General features: G+C 37.9%; 1 protein-coding gene across 9 annotated transcripts in view; it reads right to left on the bottom strand.

Annotated features, from left to right (window-relative positions):
• The window catches only part of NPAS3 (neuronal PAS domain protein 3), a 594,777-nt gene that overhangs the window by 487,940 nt on the left and 80,064 nt on the right, over positions 1-26,773 (bottom strand). For 3 of the 9 annotated variants that reach the window (XM_030950330.1, XM_030950331.1, XM_030950333.1), the window contains one exon: positions 21,025-21,114. The exons of 3 other annotated variants lie outside the window; for them this stretch is intronic. In XM_030950330.1, the coding sequence (XP_030806190.1) occupies positions 21,025-21,114 (90 nt within the window). Of the gene's footprint in view, positions 1-21,008; positions 22,784-26,773 lie in introns of those variants that run through there. 3 more of the 9 variants (XM_030950334.1, XM_030950337.1, XM_030950336.1) reach the window with 2 other exon arrangements.

The raw sequence follows: 26,773 nt of genomic DNA, 5'->3' as shown, positions 1-26,773 counted from the left end.
TTTATTAGGGAGGATACAACATTATATAAGCTCTTGCAATACTGACTATAAACCTTTATGTTTGTATATAAACAAAATGTGACATTTCAAGTAGAAAGGTGCCCAGCATCTTAATATTAATTAATTCACAGTCCAAATTTTCCGTGAAGGAGCTGCTGTATTTTAAGGAGAAATAAATACTTGCTTGAAATTCATGAGAATCCTGACACACGTGTCTGTCTCTGTTCTAAAGCAACTTCACCCAAGCACCAATTGCACTGGTACTCAGATCAAGTCTGAGGAACTCAAATGAAGCTGAAACACCAGGATCTTGCCATAATCCTGAAACATCAAACACTGCAGGAAGCAAAGGGGATTTCAGTATAACTGGTGAAATACCCCAGCCACTCTGTTCCCATGACTTTTCTGGGATGAAACACCATCTCTGACTGCTGCTGTTATGTCCAGCAAGCATGAGTGTGCCTGAAGTTATCTATAGCCTGATGGAAACTTGCTCTTTCTCACAAGTGACATGGCCCCATGGCCCATGTATAAAATAGAATTGTTTGTTGTTTGGCAGGGACAGTAGTGATGGGGATCAGTAATGCCATGGTCTGGCTGCTCACATGACTCTAAGGAGAGAAAGAAGAGTCTTCCATTTCCTGAGCAAAAAAACCAGAGAGCACCTGACAAGGCTGCCACCTGATCTTCACTAGCTAATCAAGACTATGCTTAAGGCAGAAAGCCACCATGCACAGGAGTTGTAAGAAGGGTTAGAAAAGATGCTTGGTTATTTCTCCCAACAATTAAATTTTGAGCACTGATTTTATGTAGTGATTATAATTACGAGTCTTTCACTGCCTCTGACAATAATCTAGCATATATTACTTTCCTCTTCCGGTACAAGGATCAGCAAAACAACTGGAGATTGGTGGCAAAATTATAGGCAGAAAAAATTAAACCAGCATTATAACACGAAGTCTGGAGAGGCTCACTAAAGTAAAACATTTTTTGGTGGTTTTGTTGGGGTTTTTTTTGCCCAGACCTTCCAGTTATAAATAAAGAACATCCAGCATTTCTCTGAATGCACCTTGTAAGCAATGATAGTGAGAGCAAAATATAGACAGTTTTGGAAGTGTATTTACAGGCCAGACTTGACCTAATGAGTGCCAATGGTTTCTACGTTCTGTTACTCAGTTATGCTTCTTGTCTGAACTACACAAACTACTTGAGGTGCAGAAGGCAATTCAGCACCCAAACCTCACTCCAGCCACTCTTTTGTTCTGCAGAGTTCCAGCAAGACTCCCAGTCTGCAAGCACTAAGATGCTGATTCTGCAATGCTGTTGTCTTGCTCCTAGGAAGTTGACTAGGACTACCAACTCATTTCCCACAGGCCATCCAGGAGCCATCAGATGATAATGGGTTTTAGTTTCCACCCACCTGGGCTGCATTCAAACTAATGACCTAAGGTGAAGGTCTCCACATCCCATTACCAAACCTTAAAGCCATTTCATATCCCCATGTAAGGGGGGATAAGCCTTTCCCACAACATAAAGTCAAGAGACAGTAAAGAGCTACCTATATCCGAAATCTGTTCTCAAGTACATGATCTGTCAAAGCCTTTTGATTCAAGTGCAGTATTTCAGGTATTAAATTGGCAGAATATTTTTGAATCAATACCAAAAGCTCTATGAAAGGAGGAAATAGATAAAAATTAAAACAAAATATTATGCCATAAAAACTGAAATTAACTTTATATACCCCTGAATTTAAATATTGTTATTAACAGATATTAAGGGTCTGCATGGTCCTATTAAAAGAAAAACCATCAGCAGGAATTTGAAATGGTTGAAAGTGATTCCAACAACATCAGCATTATTATCAAGACATTAAAGTATATCTATTTTTAAATAAATTAAAGACTGAGCTACACATAAATTACATGTTTAGCACTTAATGCTGTATTCACATACAGTGTATTTTCTGTTCGCTAATGCTAGACATTTTAATACACAGTTTAAAATATTAGGAAGTGTAAATTATCTTGTGTTAAATATGCCAAGTACTTCAGAAGTGTTAATTAATGTATTATTAAAGCAGTTTTTAGGAGGAGTGAGAAGATATTTTAAGAACTATGAGCTTTGACTAGAGTAAATGCACATATATTTGCAACCAGTTTAACAATTTGATAAAAAAGATCTTGTACTAAATAATATAAAAGGGCTTTTTGGAGCAGGGTTTTGTGTTTTCTGGTTTTATTTGGTTTTCCTTAAATAAACATACCAAATACTTTGATAGGTTAAAAAGACTTTCACTGTAACACTCAGCCTTGAATTAATCAGATAAAGATGAAAGTGAAGAATTTTGCCACCAGTGTTTCTTACTTAACTCACTCAGTTATGCCTTTCAGCTTGGTATATTTTATATGAAGGATATCTTGTTAAAACAACTGTTGAAGGCAAGTCATGTCATATCAGCCACACACCATACCCTATGGGAGCTCAAATATTCCAAAATCTGTGTTAATATAATCCTGCCACACAATTCTACTACAGAAATACAGCAGGTTTTCAGTGACATGCAAGACTTCATAAGTACCACATTATCTGTATGTCTTCCAGAAATGAGGTAAAGCCATCACAAGGATTATATTGAATCAATTTAGGAAGGTAAAAATTGTTAACAAGCACTATAATATAGCTTAGTAAGTGATTCCAATCTCTATTTATCAACTAACAAGGAAGCTGCACTTCTCAATACAGTTTCCAGTACTGCAGGGCTGCAGTAGGACAGCAATATTCTCTGGCTCAGGAAACAAATGCAACTTCTCAATAAGCGTTTGCAGCTTTCTAATACAAGATTTACTGTGAATTACATCATGTGCTTCTAAATCTTTTGAGTATGTTTTTCCCTGGTCACAAAGACTAAATATAATTGCTAGGACATCCAGAATCCCTTCTGGAATACTTCCTTCAGAGACAGACTAATACCTGTTGTAGAGTTTTGAACATCAGAAAAAGCTTTCCCTGAAAAGCAAACAAAACAGGGGACTACAGGTGACAACAGAGTTATTGAGTACAAAAGTTGTTCACGGCCCCCATGAATGCACTGAGAGTTCCCATATGACAGAGACCAGAAAAGTGAAGACAAACTATCATGAGGATACTTAAGAATTTTAGTAAGCTAGTCAATTAGGAGTCCTTGCCAAGAAAGTCTAATTTTATTATTTGGGCTATACCCCAAATAATTTTTTTTCTTTTAAATTAGGAAAAAAACCAAACCAAAAAACAAAACAAAATTTGACAAAGTTAATTCTCCTGTTTAACCAGGCCACTCTGCAGGCTGATATTCAACTCTTAGACTGTATTTTTCAAAATATTTTCTCTTTACTGATAGAAGCTGCTATAAAAAATTCATCTCAGCATCTAGCTGATGATTGACGGTGGGGCCAGAGAGACTGCAGGAGGCTTAAGCAAGGAAAAAGAGCCCTAGCTGTGCCAGAGTGATGAAGTAGAACAATGTTTTCACACAATAATACACAATAATACAATCACAGAATATGCTGAGCTGGAAGGGATCCACAACGATCATGAGTCCTGCACAGGACCATCTCAGCCATCACACCATGTGCCCAAGACTGCTGTCCAAACACTTCTTGAACTCTATCACTCCTGGTGCTGTGATCACCTTTCTGGGAAGCCTGTTCCAGTGCCCAGCCCTGGGTGAAAAACCTTTTCCTAATATCCAACTTACACCTTCCCTGACACAGCTTCAGGCCATTCCCTTGGGTCTTGTCATTGTCATCCCAGAGAAGAGATCAGTGCCTGCTCCTCCTCTTCCCCTCATGAGGAAAATGAGGTCTCCCCTCAGTCTCCTCCAGGCTGAAGAGACCAAGTGACCTCAGCAGCTCCTCATACAGCTTCCCCTCAAGGCCCTTCACTATTTTCATTTCCTTCCTTTGGACACTCTCCAGTAGCTTTATATCTTTCTTATTTTGTGGAACCCAAAATTGCCCGAAGCACTCAAGGTGAGGCAGCCCCAGTGCAGAGCAGAGCAGGACAATCCCCTCCCTTGCCTGGCTGGCCATGCTGTGCCTGATGCCCCCCAGGGCAGGGTTGGCCCTCCTGGCTGCCAGGGCACTGCTGGCTCAGGTTCAACTTGCCATCAACCAAGGCCCCCTGGTCCCTTTCCACACTGCTGCTTTCCCAGTCTGTTCATACATCCAGGGCTGCCCCATCCCAGGTTGCTCATTTCCTCCAGTTTCAGCACACCATCCCTTTGTTCATCACTGGAGAGCCTGGTCTTTTCCTTTCTCTCTTCCAAGCTAGTTTAAAATGAGCCACACTAGCTCCTGTGCTAGAACCCCTTTTCTCCTCTGGGATAGGTGCATCCCATCAGATGTCAGTAGACCAGGTACTGAGTAGATTCTTCCATTGTCAACAAAACCAAAATTTTTCTGCTGACACTAACCTAACAGATTGATTCCTTATTAATATTATTCAGTGTTACTGGAAGAACCAATGAAATCACTACCTGTGCTCCTGGTCCCTCTACCAATTGTCCCAGTGCCTGAAAGTCTCTTTTGATCGCCTTCTCTCTGTTATTTTGTCACTGCCAGGTGGAACTATCAATACTGGATAGTATTCAGGGGGCCTTACTAGACTGGACAAGTAATATCTTTTATCAGAGCCATTGGGAGACAGCAGAATTCCCTGTGAGGTGGGTATGGTCTGCATACTGGACGCCCCATTCTCCTTAGAAAGGAGTTTTCTATTACAACTACCCCTCTTTTCCTGCTAACAGAAAAAGTCTTGTTGCAAGGCACAGAGGTAGCGTTGTTTTAGGAGGTCCCACCATCCCAAAAAAGACCTTTTCCCACCTCATTGTTTGGCCTTCTGGTTCCAGAGCCTCACACCTGCTGTAAAAGCTACCAGTCCTACTTGACAAATTCTGAGAAGGAGGATCCTTCTTCGTGGTACATGCAGTGAGCGGCTTCCAGCCATCACCTTTAACAGTCCCTTGGCTGAAGGTCCTTTGACCAATTACCCTGCAGGGTTCTGAGCCCATCTGCTTCTCCACTACAATGCAGGCTCAACACTCCTGAGACTGTAGTAGCTCTGAAAGTAATTGGTCTCTCTAATTTGGTCACTCGAATACTATGTAACCTGTTCACTTCTTCCTGTAGCTCCTTCACTCGGTGACAAAGCTGCTCCCGCACAGCACAGCTCCTGCCGCAGAGCTGTTTGTCAGCCCCAGCCTCCTGAGGAGGCATCAGACACTCCCAGCAACCTGTGACCTGGAGAACTACATCTACCATCAGCAGGTCTGGCTGGCTGGAGACATAATATGGGCAGATAAAAGCACAGTTAGGACATGTTTCTGAGACAAAAGAACGCTGATGGTATAATAATAAGCAGAATACTAAAATGAAAGTCTAGAAAGACAACATAAATTAAAACAAAAAGATTCCATCATCCTTTTCTAAAATGTTTGAATGAAAAAGAAGCAAATTTTGTCTAGATCTGACAACTCTATACATTTTCCAGTATACCAGAGTATATCTAGGACACAAATTCTGAAGTCACAAAAACGCTGATTTCCCTGCCTTTGTGTCTGATATTCCAAATTTTAAAATCAATCAAATATTCTGGTTTTAGGTCATAAACTGGTTTTAGCCACTAACAAGACAATGAAGTTTTATCAAAATCATGGTATATTGAATCAAAACCAGCCACAACCATTCAGCAGTAAACATAGGTAAGCTGAGTTTTTATAACTGACTACTAAGAAGTAGTGATAGTCTTGGATCAGATTTAAATATTTTTACCATTAAAACACCTACATTTTTTCTGTCTGTGGAAGAAAAAACTGTACTACATGAGGAAGCCTTTCCTCATCCAAAAGAACTCCAGAAAACCCCACAGCAAAAATCTCAAAAACTCAGATAAGCCACAAAATTCACTTATTGTTATGGAAAGGGCACTGAAGTGTTTTAACCAAGTGCTCCTCTGCTGTGTCCTGATTGACTCTGCAACTGAGAATGCAATTAGCTACTAGCATTGAGCAGTAAATTCTCTCCATAAGTGATTTCTAGATGGATATGGAACTCAGAGGCCTTGTTTTGTTTTCCAGAAATGTTACAACTGCAGTAAGCACATCTTCAGTGTATCTGACCAATCTGTAAAATCTTAACTGTAAACTGGCATACAAAATATCATTCATCTGATCCCTAACACCCAGGCAGCCATGGAAAATTACTTTCCCCTCATCTAGGTATTGTGTTTGGGTTTCACATCTACAAGCTTTTAAGCCTCCTCTAGTCTGAGAAAACTGTGCTATTTTCTTTTGTGATTTTGCTGGCGCAATGACTAGGCATGGACCTTCCTGGTTCCCCCTCAACAACAGAATATTCTATTCCTGTAAGACAATGCCAGCCTTGTTCTCCAGCTGTCAGGAGCAGAAGCAGAGAGCATGAACCCCTGCAGTTTTGACCTCTCCCTTTCCAATACACACAGAAGTTGAAGCAAAAGATATACAGATTTTTCCATGTGTTCCAAAGTACCCTTTGCTTTCCTAGCACACAAGGCTGTGGACAATACAGTTCTTAAGTTTCCCCATCAGCCATGAGGACTGCTTGACCATCAAGCAGTACCCTTTGAGGACCACAGGACTGTCCACACCTTCCTCTGTCCCCTCACCAACAGTCAGCCTCTGCCTGTGCTATTCTTTTCAGCCACATTTCTTCTACTTCAGCTGACTTGCTAACCAGGGACCTGCCCCTGTACCTTGCACAAGTTTCATTTGTCTCAGAGAGCATGTTACCCACTCAACCCTCTCAATTCCAAGCCAGTGTCCCTGGCTCTGTTTTAAAGAATTTGATTTAACAAATGCCCTTTTTCCTACTCTTCTGAGCACCCTTCATATAGGCAAGTTATGACTCAAATAGGAATGATTTCACTTTTCTGTCACACATGTTCATGTGTCCCTGAATAAATACATATGTGCACACCAGTGTGACAACCAAACTCACACATGTCTGCAGACAGAATTAGCTACACAGTGCAAGCTACAGACTCAAATGGTGATCCACCCACATATCCAGACGGCACTCATCCTAAATACCTACTTATTTACACTGAATTTCCAAACTGCAAACTGAACTGTCTTCCATCACAAACCTTTTGATAAACATTTTACAAGCCTTAATTATAATAAAAAAAAAAAAAAAAAAAAATTAAAAAAAAAAGTAAAATGCTACTGTTCCAACTAAATAGGATATTATGCACCCAGGAATTAGTGACTATGCAAGACACAAGGCAAATAAGAGGCCAGTCTTATGGCAACTGAAATAGTAGCTGCTATTACCTTTAACTATCTACTAAAGACCTATTCATCTCAAAGAAGATAGATCTTATTGAATTTGTATTAAATCAAATCTTCCTCTGATAGTTTGAAAAAAGAATTTCTGGAAAAGTCAGCCAATTATTCTGGTAGGAACTAAAAAGTGTAAGCACGACAGCGCTTTTCATTTTCAAGAAATACTACTGAGAGAGAAAGTAGATTATTGGGGTTTAAGGACATAGAAGACTTTAAATTACAGGAAAAAAGAAAATAATTCAAGATATTCAGACTTTTTTCTTACTGTTCTTGAAAGATTGTGGGTATACAGTGAAAGGGGTTAAAATAAGGCTCAGAGAAAAAACACACAGCACACTTACAAAAATTGATATCACACAGCAGAACATGTTTTGAGAAAATTGTGTCATACATATACAAATCAAGGGTCTATTTTTCACTGACTAGAATGAGGATAAAAAACCAGTATGATTTTCACATTCTAAATCTGCTTTCAGATACAACACTGGAAAACTACTTGCCAAAAAAGATCTGTAAGCAACAGCATGATAATTCATTCTACCACAATATTTTTTTTCACCAGTGTGGTGAAAAGTTACAACTCTGCCCTAAATTTTCCTATGTTTATTGAGAGGATTGTTCACTACTATTTAACAAGCATTGTAACACCAGTATTTATGTTTTAACTAATATTTTTTGGGTCCCTTGCATCTGAGACCATAACTGAATTATGTTGAACAGTTCCCCAGTTACCTTCCTGCCCCATTATATTTACCTGTTTTCTCCTGGCAGAAAGCATTTGCAGTGTCATCTGGAATGCACACTATGATCTCCCAAACACCAGCCTCAAGTCAGGGGAAACGTTGTTGGCTTGTACATTAAAACCACTACCAGGCACTGATCTATCTATCCAAGCACTCCCTAAAGCTCTACAGAGGGATGTCCCTGCCCCAACAAAGAATGCAGCCTTCTTTCTAGGGCTGAAGGTTAAGAAACAGGGAGTACAAGCAGTGGTAGAGGAAGCTATGGGGATTGCAATGAATATTTAGTAATATAGGTTAAGGCTGGGGAGAATTGCAGTATCAAAACATAAGCATGAAGGGGGGAAGGAAATAATTCTGGTTCACAGTTACTATTGCATTTGGCCCAAAATGAATTAACTTTCTGTTCTTAATGTCATCTTGCTACCTTCATGCAATATGCAACACCTGTATCAACTCATACTATGCTTTTCATTCTAACGCAGATGTAAAATTTTGCTAAAACATAGCAATAGAGGGCTGGTATTTGCATACACTGGATTTGGTCATCCAAACTGAATTTAGTTGTTTATCAATCAAAAAATACCTACACATAAGAGTCATCAAAGCAAGTCAAAATACAAAGTCATAAATATTGTATTGTGGGTACAAGCAGGAGACCCGACAACCATCAGTAAGCACGCACTTATTTTAAAATTTACAAACTAAGTCTTAGATAAGCACATGGGAAAAGTTAAAACAATATTAATCTAAAAGTAGCTACACACCAAAATGAATTTTACTATATTTCACCTAATCACCAATATCTTCTCAAATATGTTTGATAAGACAAACAGCTAAGTCTTGCCTTTACAGTGTACTTGGAACATGCAGAGCATTAACCCTGAGAGCAGAGGAGCCCTTATAAAGCCCTACTTCCCTTCTGCAGAGCCTGACATTGAACAGCATTTTCTGCTACACTCCAGCTTATTGCAAACACTCCAACAGCACATGGATAGAGTGAATGTTCATCAGCATTCAGGAGTGAGACCACACACATCAGGACTGTGGTGCTCTCCAGAAGCAAAAAAAAACAACAACAAAAAAACCCCAAAAAAACCTCCCACTTGCAACCATGAACATATTGCTGCTGTGACACCAAGTCCCCATACATATATTTGCAGGATCGTTTGGCCAGTGCTAACTATCCTTTGAAAAGCACTCAGCTCAGGAGGTTCTACAAGCCTGGAAGCTCAGAGAAGGTCACAACTTCCTTAAACTGTTCCTGAGAAAAACAGGACTTAGTCTAATAAAAGCCAGTGCATTGAAGAGTCAACCAATTCCCATATAAAAATTCTCTAAACATCTATACAACATGGCATTTCATCCCCCTTCTTATGAATTCTTAAAAGACTCTAAGAGCAGAGTCCACCCCCCGCCAAATTAAGGCAGACAATATATCCCTAGGTTTCCACCTAAAATAGATTGTATCTGGTATAAACTAGGGGGAAGGATGAATAGTTCATTGCTTGGACTAATTTTATTCTTGCAAAATAGGTATTGCTGCAGGAATGCGTCAAAATATCTGAGCGAGAGAAACTGAAAAATTTGGAGTGTAGAAAATTCGGAAAAGCTAATGTGATTTTCTACCTTTTGGAATGCATTTCATTCCATTAGTGATAATGTCAACAATTAGATTTCAGTTTAACCTTCAAAATACAACCTAGACCTGGAGCAGTTGATTAGCTCTTCTTTTGACATGACACAAATTATTTTTTTTATAACTTTCAAATGCACTTAGTGAGGAGGTGAGGTAAAAATAAGCCAACATCAACAATGGAAAAATCCCTATCTAATGAAGTTGCCTTAACCTGTTCAGTAAACTTAAGAGCTTTTGCGTATTACACAGTATCACAATCCTATAAGATACAAATCTACCAGCTGTGAACTTTACTGCCATTCACTAGTACCTCCTTTATGGATGATTATCTGATTCCATGCCTTTTGCAGCAATTTCAATGCCACAGTCACCACTGATGCTGATGCATGGTCTGGATACATGCCTGGTGCTCCCCAAAGTGATATGAATCAGAGCTGTCTCAGTCACGCTGGGTCCAGCATGTAACATAACCATCACCAGTAATCAAGCAGCAATGCAGCAGCTCCAAAAGCTGCTGCCCCAGGAAGCAAGAAGGCCTCCTGCTATGATAACCATAAAATGCTCCCTTTATGCACCAGATCTAGGTGTTGCCCAAAGCACACACTGACGCTTTGTGCCTGGCTAGATTCTGACTGCCAGGCTTTTCACTGCAACATTGGTTGATAGATTTTGAGGGGGTGAAAAAGATCAGAATACATTTGGAAAGTTTTTGTTTACATCATTTGATTTCAAGGCAAAGGAGATCAACCATGTGAGATTTAGCACTGTCACAATCAGGCAAATCACACCATCAGCATGATTCTATGGAGACCAAAACTAAAATAAGTAAAATATGTCAAATAAGTCAAGCAACTCAGAAGATTAGGTTTCTCACCCTTAATGCAAGTCTACAACAAGAATATCTGAAATGACAAAAAATTTAATTATATTATGAAAAATAGGATTGATTTTTAAATGCAGTACAGCTCTTGAGTCTCTTTATCCCAATGATTATTCACTACAGAGTCAAGGAGCAACTAATGTCCCTTCATATTCTACAATAGGAGTCTTATTTTGTTGAGCTCTGAAATCAAGAATAGTGAATCACTAAAATCAGATGAGGTTGGCATTAGGAGCATTTTGCCAATAGAGCAATCCTGGTACACCTCTGTGGCAAAGCACTAAGCATGTAATCAGCTATATCAGCAAAGATCAGCTTTAGACTCATACAGGAAAGTCATCACTTTTTAGCAAAACAAGCAATATCAGTAAAAGAACAGTTTTGCAAGTAAAATAGTATATGTGTAGAGGTTTCTGCTGATGGATCTTTGTCCAAGTGGGATACTACATCACTTAGATAGCTCCAATTGATCAAGCTATACCAAAATATACTATAGACTTGCCTTGTATTCTGCTCTTAATCTTAGTTCAGTATTTCCCTCTGTACGTACTAAATAACAAAACCCATTCAACCTGCCAAGTTAGCAAAATATAAATGTCCTTTTTAGTGTAACATGTAGCTCACAATCTAGAGCACAGCAGCATTCTTGATGCAAAGAAAATAGTGCTAGACAAAGCAATGGTACGTGCTACACCAAAGCAAGCTACAACCCATCCATTGCTCAGTACTGGTCATTGTTCCATGGGTTTCAGGCTGCCTAGTGTGCAGCCCAGTGCAGACAGTGTCTGCAACCCTGTGATGCTTCCAGACAGTCCCAGGACTACCAGGCTGCCAAACACATTGCACCCTGCAGTTTGACTGGTTACACAAAGCCTTTTATCGCTTGAAAATCTTTGTGCTCTCTCCCTGTGCCTGAACCATCTACATGTTCCTCACTGAGAATTGCCAGTGGAGAGCACTCCCAGAAATGACAGATTTTCTACAGGGGAAAGGGGAGTTGCACAACGGCCCCTCTCTTCCAGCCATGTGAATCAGGATGTACAGTGGCTTACATGAAAGGATATGCAGAAGGGGACTGTGACACAGACAGCAGCCTCTCCTAACACAGCAATGATCTTAGAGGTATCAAAGGTAAAAACCATAAGTGAAGTCCAGTGCAGTCACAAGGCTTGAAGGACTACTGCCCCAGGCAGCAAATGAGTCACTGGAATTTAGCAAGAGGGTGGGAAACTGTACTGGCAAGGAGATAATTGATCAACATATTGAAATTCAGCAGCCCAAGACCTGCACAAAGATGTGTACAGATCCTGGCTGTGAGTCAGCTGTGGAGGAAACACGCTGCAGTGTCACAGCTAGCTATGGACAGCTACATGAAATTAATTCATTCAACTGCTGCTGCATTCCCCACAGTCCATTTAGCTGACTTTTGTGCGGAGGTAGGGGAATTTCACCTTTTATATAGATGCAGCTGGAAAGACTACACTCAAATTATTCCCAGTACGCAACACATACTCCAAGTAGTGCAGCCTGATTAAATGGTACATGATACAGCATCTTAGACTACTCTGCATCACAGTCTGTAATCTCAAAGATGGCACAGACCCAACACTGCTTATGAAACCACAAGACAAAGTTCAGTGCAACTATAACAGGCAAAGGTATCTCCTTTCATGGGTCTCCTGTTGCTCAATGTGCAGAAAATTTGAAGTGTGACAGACTATGTCTTTCCTTTGTGTTGGCCAAATTTTTTGTTTGGTATCCACAAATAATTTAATCCCTATTTGCCAGAGATTAAGGGGAAAACTTAATTACATAATTTTTAGTTCATAAGGTACAGTGGTTTTCTTGTTATTTGTTATTTTGAGGTTTTTTTGTTAGCTTTTCGAAACAATAATAGAGAATCACTTCATACCTAAAACAATCTAAAATTTTCACCTTCCTATTGCATTTAGGTAGAAGTATACTTTATGCTTCATTCTTTTTCCTTAAAATTACTGAATTTTCTTTCTTTGCAATAGTGTGTGTTGTATGTGTGTCCATATATGTACACGTGCACATGAGTGTGAACATGGAACTTTAAAGACCACAAACACCTGACAAATACCTGTACAACAACAAAAGTAAAATTTTATAGAATGCAATACAAGTCTTGTTTTCTGTATACCAGTTTGACACAATGCAGACTTTGTTAAACATTCACATGTTTTAACTGAAGCACAATTTGTCTTAAAGGGAAAGCAAATCAGTATTAAACACTTTGATTATAGGTATCACCATCATAATGGAATTTTAGCATGTTTATGATAACAGTTTCTTTATAAATAAGTTCAAAGTTTAGCAATATGGTCTATTTGGATGTGAAATGAGAGCCGTGTCACTTTTGCATCATAAAACCCTATGGCCAGGTAGAAGAATTCATTGATTGTTAAATAACAGTTTAGCCTTAAAATTAGGCAAGATACAGCACTGTGGAGGGCTTCTAAGTAGCCAAATTAAAAAAAAAACCTAAATATTTAGAACATGATTTTGAGCTTCCCATTTTGGGAGGTGGAAGAAAAATGAGAAACAAAATGCTAATGAAAGGTTCATTTTTAGTAAACTCTGAACTTTTTTCAATAGAGCCTTATGCTTGCTAATTTTATTATTTAATCTTCTATTCATCTGAAAAACACATGTAGTTCTAAATAAAAGCACCATTTGGAAAAGAAATTAAAAATAATTCATTAAGGAAACTAATATGAAAGATTTCAGGATTTCCAAAAACTACCTATTGACTCTTCTTTTTAGATAAACATAGTACCTAAATCTACTAACCATTTGGAAATAATCTAGCTTTGTTTCCAGAAACAGCTTTCCAAAAAAAAAAAAAAAAGCAAATTTACTAGTAGCCATCACTACAAACATACAAATTTTCAAAGCAGAATTGTCGCAGAATTGTCTGTGTATTTCAACAACATCACTATGCGAAACAAGCCTCACATTACTTGAAAGGAGGCTGCAGCCATCTCACACTGCTGCAAGTGAAGAGTGTGCTCATGACTCACTGCCCCTGCCTGGTTGCAACTCATCAGTGCCGGCAGCCCTAATCTGCTCCCAGACATTATGACCAGCAGCTCTGATATATGGATTAGATCTACCCCAAGTACTCCGTGCAGGGAAAGAACTCCATGAGCCCTTTATTCCCTACGGAGTACCTGTGCAGGAGAATAAATCAGTGATATGAAAGAAAACATGAAATCCTTCCCAGTAAAATTTGCAGATGACACAAAAGATAATAAAATGGTAAATACCAGGGAGTTGTCAGTTCCACAGATTGCATGGCAGCCTGGGCTCACCTGAATAAGATGTGTTTTAACACAGCTGAGCACAAAGCTGTCTATCTCGTAACTAAGAGCACACATTCCAAACAAAGACAATATAATATGCTAGAATGAGGCATATGGATGATGGTGGATAACCAAATTAATATTAGCCTACAGTGCAATACCCTGGCTAGAGCAGTGAAAAAATCCCTTGATGTACAAGGGAGTAAACACGGAGTAGCAATAGGAAAGGATTATATAAATCACTACCGATGTTGAGACAAGAATCCTTCTTTCTGTTTCAAATAGCATGTAACAACATGGTTCTAGTTTATATCTGTGATCCCCAAGCATTCCCATAGGAACAACTAAAGGACTATACTAGTATTCCAACTAGAAAGCCTTAATCAGCTACAAGAAGCATTCCAAATTCTGGAAAACTTGCCCTGCTAAAAATGAGAAACCCGTGTCAAAGAGGAGGAGAAATGATTACTGGTTTACTGTCTACAGATATTTAAATGGAGAGGTGGAAGGAAATGAAGAGTATCATTAATATTAAAGGAGAACTTTTCAGTTTCTTTATGCTGGATTTTGCACGCTTCTGCTACATAAAATTAGAAAAACGGACAGAAAATAAGGTAACAATACTTAATAAATAGTAAGTACTGTTCATCTAAAAAGAAGCAGGATTTTCTTTCATCTGAAGTTTTTATAATCAGCATCTTTCTTCTAAAAAGAAGTTGCAAGACTGTGTCAGTATCTTATATTGCTGTTTAAGGCAGATGAAGACAAAAAGTTAGACTTCTGTCATTCAAAAGCATAGTTAAAATACCCCAGGACAGCTTTGTTACTACAACTTCTGCCACTTATTTGAGCTTTACAGCAGGTATTTAGCTAGCTCCTTATATTTGTGGGACAATTATTTCCCAAGTTATGGAATGATCATTTAAGCTATTAGTAAGCCAGATGAACTTCTCAATCCTTTCCCAATTCATATTTTGAATATGCTTGGTATTAATGCTTCTGTATTTGTGCAAAGCAGCAAGTTACTGAAAGAGCATGAGAAAAGTGAAACCTTGCTGAATACGCAGAAAAGCTCAGTCACAGATAATTTGAATTGATCTTCCCATTCTGAAACCAGTAATATGACTTCTGGAAAAAAAAAAATAAAAGCACTACAAAACCACACCATAAAAAAACCCCATGAAATGAACAACAGAACAAGACCCCTTCTGAAATGAGAAAGAAGTGCAAAAGCAATTTCAGTACAATATCAAAAAACCTGACTTAACAGGGAATTAGCAAACTGTGACTAATATTGTATTGAAAGGGTGTGGTTACAGGACCTGAAGACCCAGACAGTTTAACGAAGGTAATTGCCTAATTCATTAATTGAACAATACCAAATTCACTTCAGAATTTGACTCACACATGTATTACAATTTGATATGCAAAGCTTAAGTGAACCTTCAAAATTTGCATTGAGTTATAGACTGAACAGCATTTTGTAAACCTAAATATGGTCCTATACTTTTCAGGGGAAGAAAATCTTCAGGTAACATGTATGCATCACACCTACTCTCTATTCAGGCTACATCCCAATCATCTCAAAGTAAAACTTTAAAGCCAGTGCAACATCTAACCGCATCATAATCAAAAAATGACAAAATTTCTGTTACTAAAAAATGTAATTTTTGAGTGCTGTTCTCTCAAATGCTCCAATCAACCAAGGATTAGAGGTTCAACTTAATACTAGCCAGTGATCATTAATCATTTTAAAGTACCACAGCTAATCTCATTTCTCAGCCAGAGAGAGCCCACTCATGTCTTATGTGTAAGGGAAACGTTGGTTTACTTTGGAATGTGTTTTAAATTTGGTTAACGACACCTTTCTTCTTCCCACAAAAGACATCTAGAACGCCTCAGAACAGAGAATCCACAAATATGCTCAATGCTACACAAAGGCAAGAGCAAACATAGGCAGTGGTAACAGGGATAAAGTTTCTCCAGGCAGCCTCACACCCTGAGGCTGTAAGGATAGGTTGACTTATGTTAAAAGCCTGCCACATGAGTATAGCAGTGGCTTCTCTGCCTTTTGCTGCTAGAGAATGAATTGGGTTGTAAGCTTTCAATATTTTCTAAGAGGTCAAATTTATGAAGAGGAGATATTTAGTATCTTCTTCAAATACATCTATTAAATTCACATTGTGAGAAGTAAAATCAAGCTGTGAAGTGATGGAACATTGCTGCAAAGTGAAATCTACTGTGGAAGAAGATTCAACCTCCTCTCCTTCCTGTTTTACTGGAGCAGAGCAAACTAAATAGCAGCTTTTTCAGTTCTTCTCTCAAGTTAACCCCTAAACATGGGATCCTGAAGCCATTGTTGGAAAAAAATACTCATGTACTCTACAGCATTAGCCTGAATGACAGTCCTGTTGTCTTACATATTTTATCTTTTTCCTGGAGCTAAAATAATTGTTTAAGACTAGTGTATCTTTTCCTTAGCTATATAGTGGCAGATGAGTCAGAATATACAAACAAAAATTCTGAAGAGACTTATGTTTTTCTAAGGCAATTTATGTGCAGCATCACAACTAAGAAACAAGATGGAGAAAAATAGCAATGCTCAGGCATCATCAGCCTTTCTGCACTGCTTCAATGACTATACTGACCTGAACCAGCAGGCCCAGCTGCAAGGGGCCGGCTGGGAGTTCTAACCCACTTTGACAAAGCCAAGACTCTCCATTTGGAGCCACTACCTCATCTTCTGCAGGGTTCTTACAGCTTTATCAGCCTTAAGGTGGACACTGGTGGTGGGCACTATGGACCACTTCAAGTACCCATCTTCCCATGTTCTGCACCTGGCTGAATTCCCTCAGTAGAAACCCCAGGAGAGCCTGTTAAAAGGTTTATATTCTCATTTGTGCTGACTAGTGCAGCCATTAGATTTCTCATGTATGCAAACCAATCCTGATTTTGCTATATCAATCTGATAAATATATAAATGTCTTTAGAGACTGAATGGAATAGCTTAGGCTCGCACTTCCTTTTCTCATTTGTAGAAATATTTATGCATTTGATTCAACATGGAGTCTGACAGGAGCTTACTTTGGTCTATTAAGTTTGGATGTTTTGAGCATTTACAGGCTCAGGATGAACATTTGTATGTAATCAAGCTACACATTCCAGGACAGGTTGCTCCCCTAAACTGAAATCACTGAGCCTTCTTTCTATGTTCATTTCACTAACTTGCTGAGAAATAAAAAGAGCTAATAGGCCCATAGCTGTATTTGTGAGATTTAAATGAATTAGGTGTTTTCCTTACATATTTATTCAATGCTCTTGATTTCAGAAGAAACAGCTTACTGCAGAACTCTTCCATGTTCTCTGTATTCCTGAAGAGAGACATGACCTTTAAGTCTCCTTAATATGGACAGGACAAAGGAAGGTAGACATGATTCTTCCACCCTTGCTTGGGAGATAACACACAACAGCCACCCAGGTGATACCCTGAAGGGCCATTTTTGAAGTGGTTTCCAGGCTGAGAATAAAAAAATTCTGAGATATCTTCTGCTTGTACTCAACAGGTCCCCTGCAGACAGGCAAAACCGCTCATTTTTGACATGCCAGTATTCTTTGTAATTTTGCAACAAATAAAAGGAGAGCATGGGCAAGTAGCTCTGCTTTGTTCATTGTTTTGACATTCCATAAAGGTGAGGAAGGTGCAAAGCAGGGTTGTCTGAACAAGCAGAAGAAAGATTTTTCAATCTGGGCAGAGGGAAAAACCTTGGCAGTTTAGTTATAGCAAAGTAGTTAGAACTGAACAAGAAAAATCTTTTTTTGTTGTCAGTTTTGTTTGACATGACAAAAGAAGCGCCTGGACATACCTTGCTACAGCTGGGGCAACTGGAAAAGAAAAAGAGAAATATTTAGGAGTTGATGGACAGCTGTATTCCAGGCCAGTAACTGACAGGCCTCTGGTTTTACCTCCCTAGCTTAAGACAAGCCCCTACCACTTGTGAACATAGAAATTATTTGTAATGATTTTGGATCTTACTTTAGATCTTTTTAAAGAGCATATTTATGTGTTCAGTGACCTAAAAAACCCACAGGCCCATGGCAATCAAGGTGAGGGACAATGTAGGAGGGGAGAAATCTGTTGTCTTTTGCCACCATCTTTTGAAATTGTATGTTCCACTCTATTCCAAGTGAGGGATCCAGCAGCAGCTGTGACATTCAGTTGCAAGAATATCATAAAGAGTCTAGAAAAATCTGTATAAGAACACTTACTATTTTTGCCCATTTTATACATATTAGCTAGCAAACCATTAGTCCAGCTCCTCAAGAATTTGTACCACAAAGACCTATCTGCAATTTTTTTTAATAGTACTAGAAAGTATTTACGGATCCATGCTTTTAAGAACTTTTACAAATGTTTATTTCCAGTATTTATTAGCATTAAAATTTGTTTATAAATGTTACTTCCCCAAATGTTTTCTGAAAAGTATTTTTGGCATAGAAGGTTACAGTATGATCCTCTGAAATTTTTACAGAAAGGATCAGAATATCTTAATTTCAACAGCTAAGTAGCTTTACACAAAATACTTTTAGCAGGTACATGCTTAAGCATAAGTCCAGAGTAGGTTCTCTGCATAACACTTCTTTAAATTTTAAAATTACTAGACAGGAAATAAGTCAAGTTCCAAAATCCATGATTCTCTGTCCTGTCCTGGTCTGTCTGGCCAGCCCTTAAAATTCCCTTAGCTTTCAGAATAAAGCAGTTTGCTGCTTTGTATCCAGTCCAAAAATTAACCTGCACGAGAAAGGAGTCACACAGCCATTTCTCCTAACAGCTAGTAGCATTTTTAGATCCATTCTTCCTTTCCCAACCTAATCAGGAGAGAGACTGCGCATCTGAGATGCACATGAACATCTAGTACCAAATGTTCATATGTCTTGAAACACTAAAGGCTTTCAAAGCGTTATGAAAAGAGATTGATTTTTTTTTTTTGGTCTTGATTAGTGAGCAGTTTTCAGAAACTTTCTGTAATATTTTTGGAAATAAATTACTGTGGTAATACACTACCAAAAACATCCACTGGGAAGAAGAGAGGAAGAATGCCTGAGAGAGTTTAAGTAGCATGGAAGAAGACCCAAGAGAAAATTTCCCGAATCAAAAAGGACTCTATATCTTCTCCAGAAAGATCTAGCTGTTGGCCTCCCAAAATAATCTATGTTTTTTACAAGCAAGGTGAACTGGGCTATAATAATTCAGAATTCACATTTCAGAAATGACAAAAATATCAAAATCAACATTGTTGCACAATCAGTCTGATTTTTGGATTTTGCCTACTTTTATTTACAATTGCATAGGAGTATCAATTATTTCATTTTGTGGGCAGAACAGCTAACTGGTTTTAAGTGTACTGACTATAAATTATACCTAATTTTAAAAAAACGAAATCAAGATAATCAACTGTATTGCAGCATTCAGAGTGAAGTCATCACCGTATTTAACACTCATGACAAACTGTGCCAAGTTTTCTTATTTCCACAAAGTTTCAAAATCTTGAAGTTGTTCTAAAAACTGATATAAATATTGCACAACAAATCTGTTTCATATGTTTAAATAAATGAATATATTTTTATGCTTACTGAACTTACAAGAGAAGCAAAAACACTGAAATTAAGTTCTGTGGTAACATTTAAAATCATACTAGATGTAGACTGCTTCAGTTACCCTGGACACTGCCATTATTTAGAGAGGTAAAAGGGAAAAGCCATGAAAAACTCAAAAAGTTCAGGAAGTATTTATGTCTATGCGTATCAGGAATAAGTCATATCTCACACCAAAAGTAGCCACTCACAAAAAAAAAGCCAAGCAAGAGGTCAGATTTTCATTTTGGCTCACCAAGTTACACTGATGCTGTAATTATTTTGATAAATCTAGATTTCTCTTTTCCTCTCACTTCTGTAAACCAAAACGATAGTCTTCATTTACATCGAAGTGACAGCTTTTACTGATGTGGTTGTACCTATTACTAAGAGAAAAGATTCAGGAAACAAGCAGCAGGTTATAGAATCAAAAGAGGGAATGAGAGAATATGATCTAAAAAACTGTAATGAGTATGATTGCCCTTGCCAAAGAAACAGTTTGTTTTGATGCACAGCACAACTAATTTTTAGAATTTAAGGGGTTATTGGAAAATGAAATGTTATACAGAGGATGATAATGGTAACACTGGTATACAAAACAGGTATATAGTTGGAGCATGAAAAGCAAACACTAAGTGACAGAATGCAGTTTCAAAATCCAGCGAGATAACAGAGAATTCATAATGCATTTACAATATATTAATACAAAATCATCTGCAACACACCTGTCAAATACATACTCTTCAATTCTATGTTGAAATAGATAATTAAATCCTTGTTGCAGTAAAATAGAAACTTCACTGCTTGCAGAACTAACAGAAGTCAAGCCCTTTGCATTTGCCTGCCCAGAGCAATAGTATTTTTGTCAGAAGCACCAGTAATGATCTTGAGTTACGCACAAAAGCGAGCTCTGTTAGGGCAACGGACAAAGGCAAATGACTGCAAAGAAAGAGGACTCAACTTCAATTTAACTGTCCTGTAAGGTACATACTAATTAGCTGCAAAGCTATGAAATCCTAGCTAGCATGTTAAGTCTGCTACATGACAGTATAATTTGACTTCTTAAAGGATTATGCAAATTACAACTCATCATTCCATTACATGACTGAAAAAAAGTGACAGCTAATTTATACATAACACACCTTTCAAATCCCTAAGATGTGAAGCACCTGTGCAATACATTTTGCCTAGATTTTCTAGCGTGTACACTCTTGTTTATTGCACTGTACATAAGCATACCTAAGAGATTTAGAAAAGTCTTAGGGTTTTTTATTTGCTTTTTAGCTTTTAGAGCACAATCCCAAAGAATTAAACAACATACTTCGGTCCCTGCTGTAGAGTTTTTGCACACAAGCGTACGCTTTCAACACGCGTGTAATTTCAGAATAGCAGGAGAGCATGAGCACTAAATGCATGAGCTAGAGGCAAGACTCACACAGATTTCAACATACTTCTGGTAGGTAGATTCACAGTAGATTCCGTCATATCGGTAGATTTTCCTACATTCTGATTGGTTGGGCAGAGGATGCTGGACAGTTATTCTGTAGAGGCATCAAAAACAGATAGACATGACTAGAGGATCTCTACAGGTAACTGTAATGCAGGACAAATCAGTATGTTGAAATTGATTTTTTAAATTTTATTTTTAAATTAAATGCCTTTCTGATCTCTTTAAATCAACTGCTTTGTGCACATAACACCCACAGTTTCCACTTTTCAAAATTTGCACTGAGAGTAAACTAAACTTCAATTCTCCACAAGAATGGTGCTTTTTCCCCATCCAATAAAAGTGGAAGAGGTATGGAATTTTATAAATCAAGTTGATATTCCACATAGTTTGTATAAATACAGTAGTGCTTTTACAATTGATTATTTATTGTTTACTGTTGCAATCCTTCTTCAGGCAGAACATTCATTTGTGTCAGCTGGGAGTTTGTCCAGACAAAGACCAAATAACCCTCCAATTTAAAATGTCAACAGCAATTCTCACATTTGCACAGAATGAGGATGTTGTGGTATTATGAGGACTGTGATTGAAGGTGCTCAGCACCATCTGAATAATGCCATATGTTCTCGGATCGACTGAAAGAAAATGAAAGTGATTGGCAGCAATCAGGAGGTGCGCAGCATCTTGTAAAATCAGGCCCTAAAAGATTTGTCAATCATTCTCTTATTCATCCCTCCCCAGCTCCCCGTTAGCAGAAAATATAATTTGGCTATAAAAATTCAATGTTGTTTTTAAAATATACTTGGGAATTGCACACAAAACAGTACCCACCAATTTTCTTTTTTTTCCCTCCTTCTTCTCTGGAATAAAAACACACTTTAGATGCTTTTGTATCTTCTACAAATTAATACCTTTTTCCCTTGTAATTTAATGGTATTTCACTGGAGTAAGGATAAATTATTTGAGAAATTTCACAGGTTTTTCAAACGAAGAATTTTAGGCTGTGATTTTTTAAAAATAAATATTCTAGTGAGTAGAGAATTATTTTATGTTATCATTATTTTATAGTATTAACATCTACATAGCTCTAAGCTAGTCTTGGTTTTTAAAATCGTTTCAACAGTAATTTAAGACTGCAAGTTTGAGAAAAAAACTGGTATTCTCCAGCTACAAGCTCTGTGAGCAAATGGAAAGTTATCTATTGTGGAAACTGAGGACCTCCCTCAATAAGACTGCACCTACAGTGTGTCAAGTGCAAACAAATTCATGCCTGCACAGCCCCGCTTCCTTGCTTATTTAAGGTAGAAACCTGGTCTGAGATGGCCTCAGCACTGTTTTCACCCCGTGGGACCCCACAGGCAGAAGAAAGAAGACAACTCTGTGATGAAGGCAGGAGCAAGCACCTCCGAATTCTGGCATATTCCTGCACTAATTAAGACACTACCAGGGAGATTGATTTATTTATTGTGATACCTAAAGCCTGTAAGTTAGACATTTAAGTACCATATATACCATATGAGGAAATTTAAGCATCTTAAAATGAGATTTGAAACACAAGTGCTATCTGCAGGGAACTACATCAGCTAGTACAAGAGATCTAGGAGTGTTTCCTCTATGTTGTGTGTGCCTGAGAGACACAAACCCTTCAGTTTGGGCCATACAGAAATGCCTACATCAAAGAAAATTCAAGCTTCAAAATCTTCACTGCACCATCACACCAACTGACAAAATCCCCAAATTGAACTCCCTGGGCCATTTTTTTTTGGGGGTTGTTTGTTTTTTGCTTTGTAATACAAGACTAGAAGAGATGTCTGTTTTTACATGGCTTCAGTAAAGACACAGGAGAACAAGTCTCTCAGTGCCTCTCAGCCAGTGGAGCCTCAAACATACATCTTCCACTGCTCCAAATATTACCAGAGACTCCTAAAATGAGGGACTTTAACTTCTCCTCCTAAAATAACAGTCCTATTAAAGAAAAAAATCAGGATTCATTGGATGAAACAAAGTGAGACAGTGAGAGCACGTTGCATTATGAGTCATTCAAAAATGCATAAGCAATCCTTGCAAAAACTATCCGAATCCTTCCCAGATGAGTGCTCTTATCACAGGCCTTCAGAATTATGCTCTTTCTTCCAACCACTTCTTTGGCCAAATGAGTCTGGAATAGTAATACTGGTTATTGCTATTACTTGAGCAGTTATACAAGTGCAGCAGAATACAGCTCATTCCAGAAAACCTTTTGAAGTGGTTATAGTATTCTTCTGGGAAGTGGAAGATGCAGATTTGAACACCCTTGTGATTAAATAGGTCCTAAATAAGTATTCACTGCACCAAGCTCACAAAGAATACTTGTCAGCCAGTTTTTGTTTGGTTGGTTTGTTTTTTGCTTTTTTCACATGACAGAAATTGAAACACAGGACAGAAATTGAAACACAGTTCCATTTGAACATCAGGGAAGATTTTTTTACTGTAAGGGTGATGGAGAACTGGAACAAAGAGGTTGTGGAGTCTCCACCAGTGGGAGAGTCAGCATCCACCTGGACATGATCCTAGGCAACCAGGTCCAGATAACTGTTTGTGCAACCCAGAGGGGCTGGGCAAGAGATCCTTTCCATCCTCAGCCATTCTGTTATTCAAGGCCAGATCTGAGATTTGGACTGTGAACCACAACCCTGCTTTACAGCTCATCAGAATTAGGTTGGAACTTTTCTGGAGACTGGGAAGCATTAATGTGGAGAGGAGGGGGTTGCATTTTTTTTTTAATTAAGCAACAAATAAGGATTTCTAAACATAATAGCAGCTACTGTGGGTTGTAGTCCAAACCTTCCTTTGCACTTCACAGAGCTAGATTCCACTTCAGAAGCCAAGATCCTAGGAACTTTTATGGACCCAGCCAATTGCCCAATGCTCTCTAAAAAATTTCTTTAAGGAGTTATTTAACTCTCACCTATTCCCTCTCTGCTGAAACAGTAATAATAATAGAAAAACAAAAAAAAAATCATATCCTCAAACACCAAGCTAAATAAGACATCAATGTAAATCTCTTAAAATCCCACTGACTTCATGAAGATTGCATAGCACCTACGTTAGCACAGAATGGGTCTTATTGTGCTTAACCTGAAAAATCAAACAGTCCTGAGACACTTGGGAATATATTTCAAAGGGCATATCAGATTTCTGACTGCAGCCTACACCAATGCTTTGGGGAGAAAAAAAATCTTTTATTTTCTTGTATAATGTTTGTCTCTTATTGTTAAGGTTTATTTTAGCATAGTAAGCCTATTTCCATAAATGGACCTTTTTGCTGAATAAAAACTATTGTTTTATTTTACATATTTAAAATTAGTCAAACACCATCACGTGCATTTGCCCTCTGCCCCAAATATTTTAGCTGTCATTTAATAGATTTACATTTAAAATTAATTATCATCTGGTAAGTATGAGGCTATGGGTCAGAAATGAAAACTTCCTTACAGAACAGCTTATTCAGCACTCATTACTAAAACAAACTAATAAAAAAAAAAAACAAACCCACAAAAAAACATAAAATCGAGTTGCAAGAATTACTTGCTAGGATCCAAAAAAAAGTTTACCAAGACAATCCGTCTTGGTCATAGGGTATTTTTTCCTCTCTAAAAAGAAAAAAAATTTAGGCAATCTTCAGCACATTAATTTTGTTAACTTTTTTACCACATTATGTCAGCAGATAGAGTATATCTCAGGTTCCACTTACAAAATTGATTTAGTTGAAGATAAAATTGTATATTGGCTATTTACTCTAGGTACTGTATTTGTATTGTTCTATTTTATGCTTTGAAATTGATTTTTTGTATGCTTCTCCATGTTAAAAATTAGAGCACTGAAGAGTGTTTGAGTCTGATCAACTTGCAGTGGTTAGCTCACCCCAGTTTTAGTTGAATTTTGACCGATTTGAGAGACAAATACCTATTCTCATGTAAGCTTTTAGACAGTAAAAGTTGCCATTTCATAATAATAAAGGCAAAAATGAGTTTTAGTTTATAATTAACTATCTACCTCTGTACTGCAGGTTATCTTCCAAAGAAGCCAGAAATACACCAGACAAAATGCCTACAAACACTGCATGAAACACGATATTTCACTTAATATTTGTATCCACGATTCCCTAGGGGGTGTGCTGTAAGATGATGATTCTGGGTGCACTCTCACACCTGACCTTGGTTTTTAGACAGTGCACACTTTCCCTAAAAAGTTTAAAAGTATCACCTCAGATGTGAAAGGATTACAAACTGCTGTGTTTGCACATTAGACAGCTCATCTTCGTTTCTTTATGTGTCACTAAACTGTAGATGGATTCATCATAAAACTTGAGGTGGAACTTAAGTGCATTTACATACATGTGAAATGTGCAAGCTATGACTAATTTTAACTCACAGGGCAGAATTTAAATAATTAGTTACAAGAAGTCAAACTAAGGGAAAAAAGGAGGAAAGAGATGGTTAGAGGCAGAGTAGTAAATTGTTCCATTTTTGCAGGTAATCTAAATGCAAACTAGAAGCAACTTATCATGAGAATGGATTTTCCACCATCTGGTCAAATAACAGGGGATTTGTCTAGTGGCAAGCAAAGAATGGAATGATGTGAGAAAGATTAGCGGGCAAGTCCTACAGTTGGCTAAAATGTATTTTGTGCAAACAAGAACAGATGACGCCTTAACAATTACACCTGTCAAAAACTCCAGAAAGCAATCCATCTCTGAACAGCCCAGTTGAAAACAGGCTAGTTCATAACAAAATGAATTTTTTTAAACAATTGCCAGCCATAACAGTTTGATGCATGACAAGCTTAGGAAGTTGCGTTCCACGTACAACTGAAACCTTAACTAACTGGACCCTGCTTTTCTCTGATAAGTAAGGTATTAAACTACATTTAAAAAAATCTTAAGTGAAACAATGCAAATAGCTAATAACCTTGGAAAGCAAGGAAATTCAGAGTTAAGCCTTGACATATAGACTCTGTAAATTACATACTCCAGTATGTCCCACATGAATTGGTCCAAGGAGGGGTTTTTTAAGAATGGCCTCTTTTGTGGGAGTCAAAAATACCAGATAGTATCTGCACTGGCATGCCTTGCATGGAATCCAGACAGTTCCAAGAATTAAAGGTCTTCCTAAATACAGATGTGAAGCCTTAAAATTACTACCCTATATATACATATCCTGCCAGAAGGCAGAATTCTAATAATGTTTTCTGTACAGATATGATTTCTTTCTTCAGAAAAGATATAATCTCAAGGTGCAACAATATTTTACACCAATTCCAAGGTGATTTCCTTTAAAATTAACTGTTTATATATGCATCTAATGTTTCAGCATCCAAACTTGCCATGTGTTAATACTTTCTTTTTAAAAAAGTAATAGTTCCCTACAGAAGAGGGAGATCATTGCTCATATATCTATTTGAAATGGATGGTGACACAAAACTGTCCCAGAATAAATTAAGTTTTTTGTACTGTTTGGTCTCTGGCTGTCAAATATTCAAGCAGAATTTGTTACTTCATTAAGCAATTTAACAAAGTGATTTCATGAAAGAGTTCACAGAAAGTCAATCTAATGTACTGTTGTCAGCAGACTCTAGCAAGGCAAATTGGAGGAGAGCTTGAGGGGCTGCTTTCTTCTTCCTCTTAAAAGACCATGGAAATGATTTGGGGTGGTCATTCATCTATCTTAAGTTTTTTCTCTTGTGAGAGATACAAAGAATAGCATTTTTCCACA

The sequence above is a fragment of the Camarhynchus parvulus genome, chromosome 5 (assembly GCF_901933205.1).
Source record: "Camarhynchus parvulus chromosome 5, STF_HiC, whole genome shotgun sequence".
In the NCBI taxonomy this organism is placed as follows: domain Eukaryota; kingdom Metazoa; phylum Chordata; class Aves; order Passeriformes; family Thraupidae; genus Camarhynchus; species Camarhynchus parvulus.
Note: the sequence above shows the minus strand (reverse complement) of the source record. Positions and strands in the feature narration are given on the sequence as shown.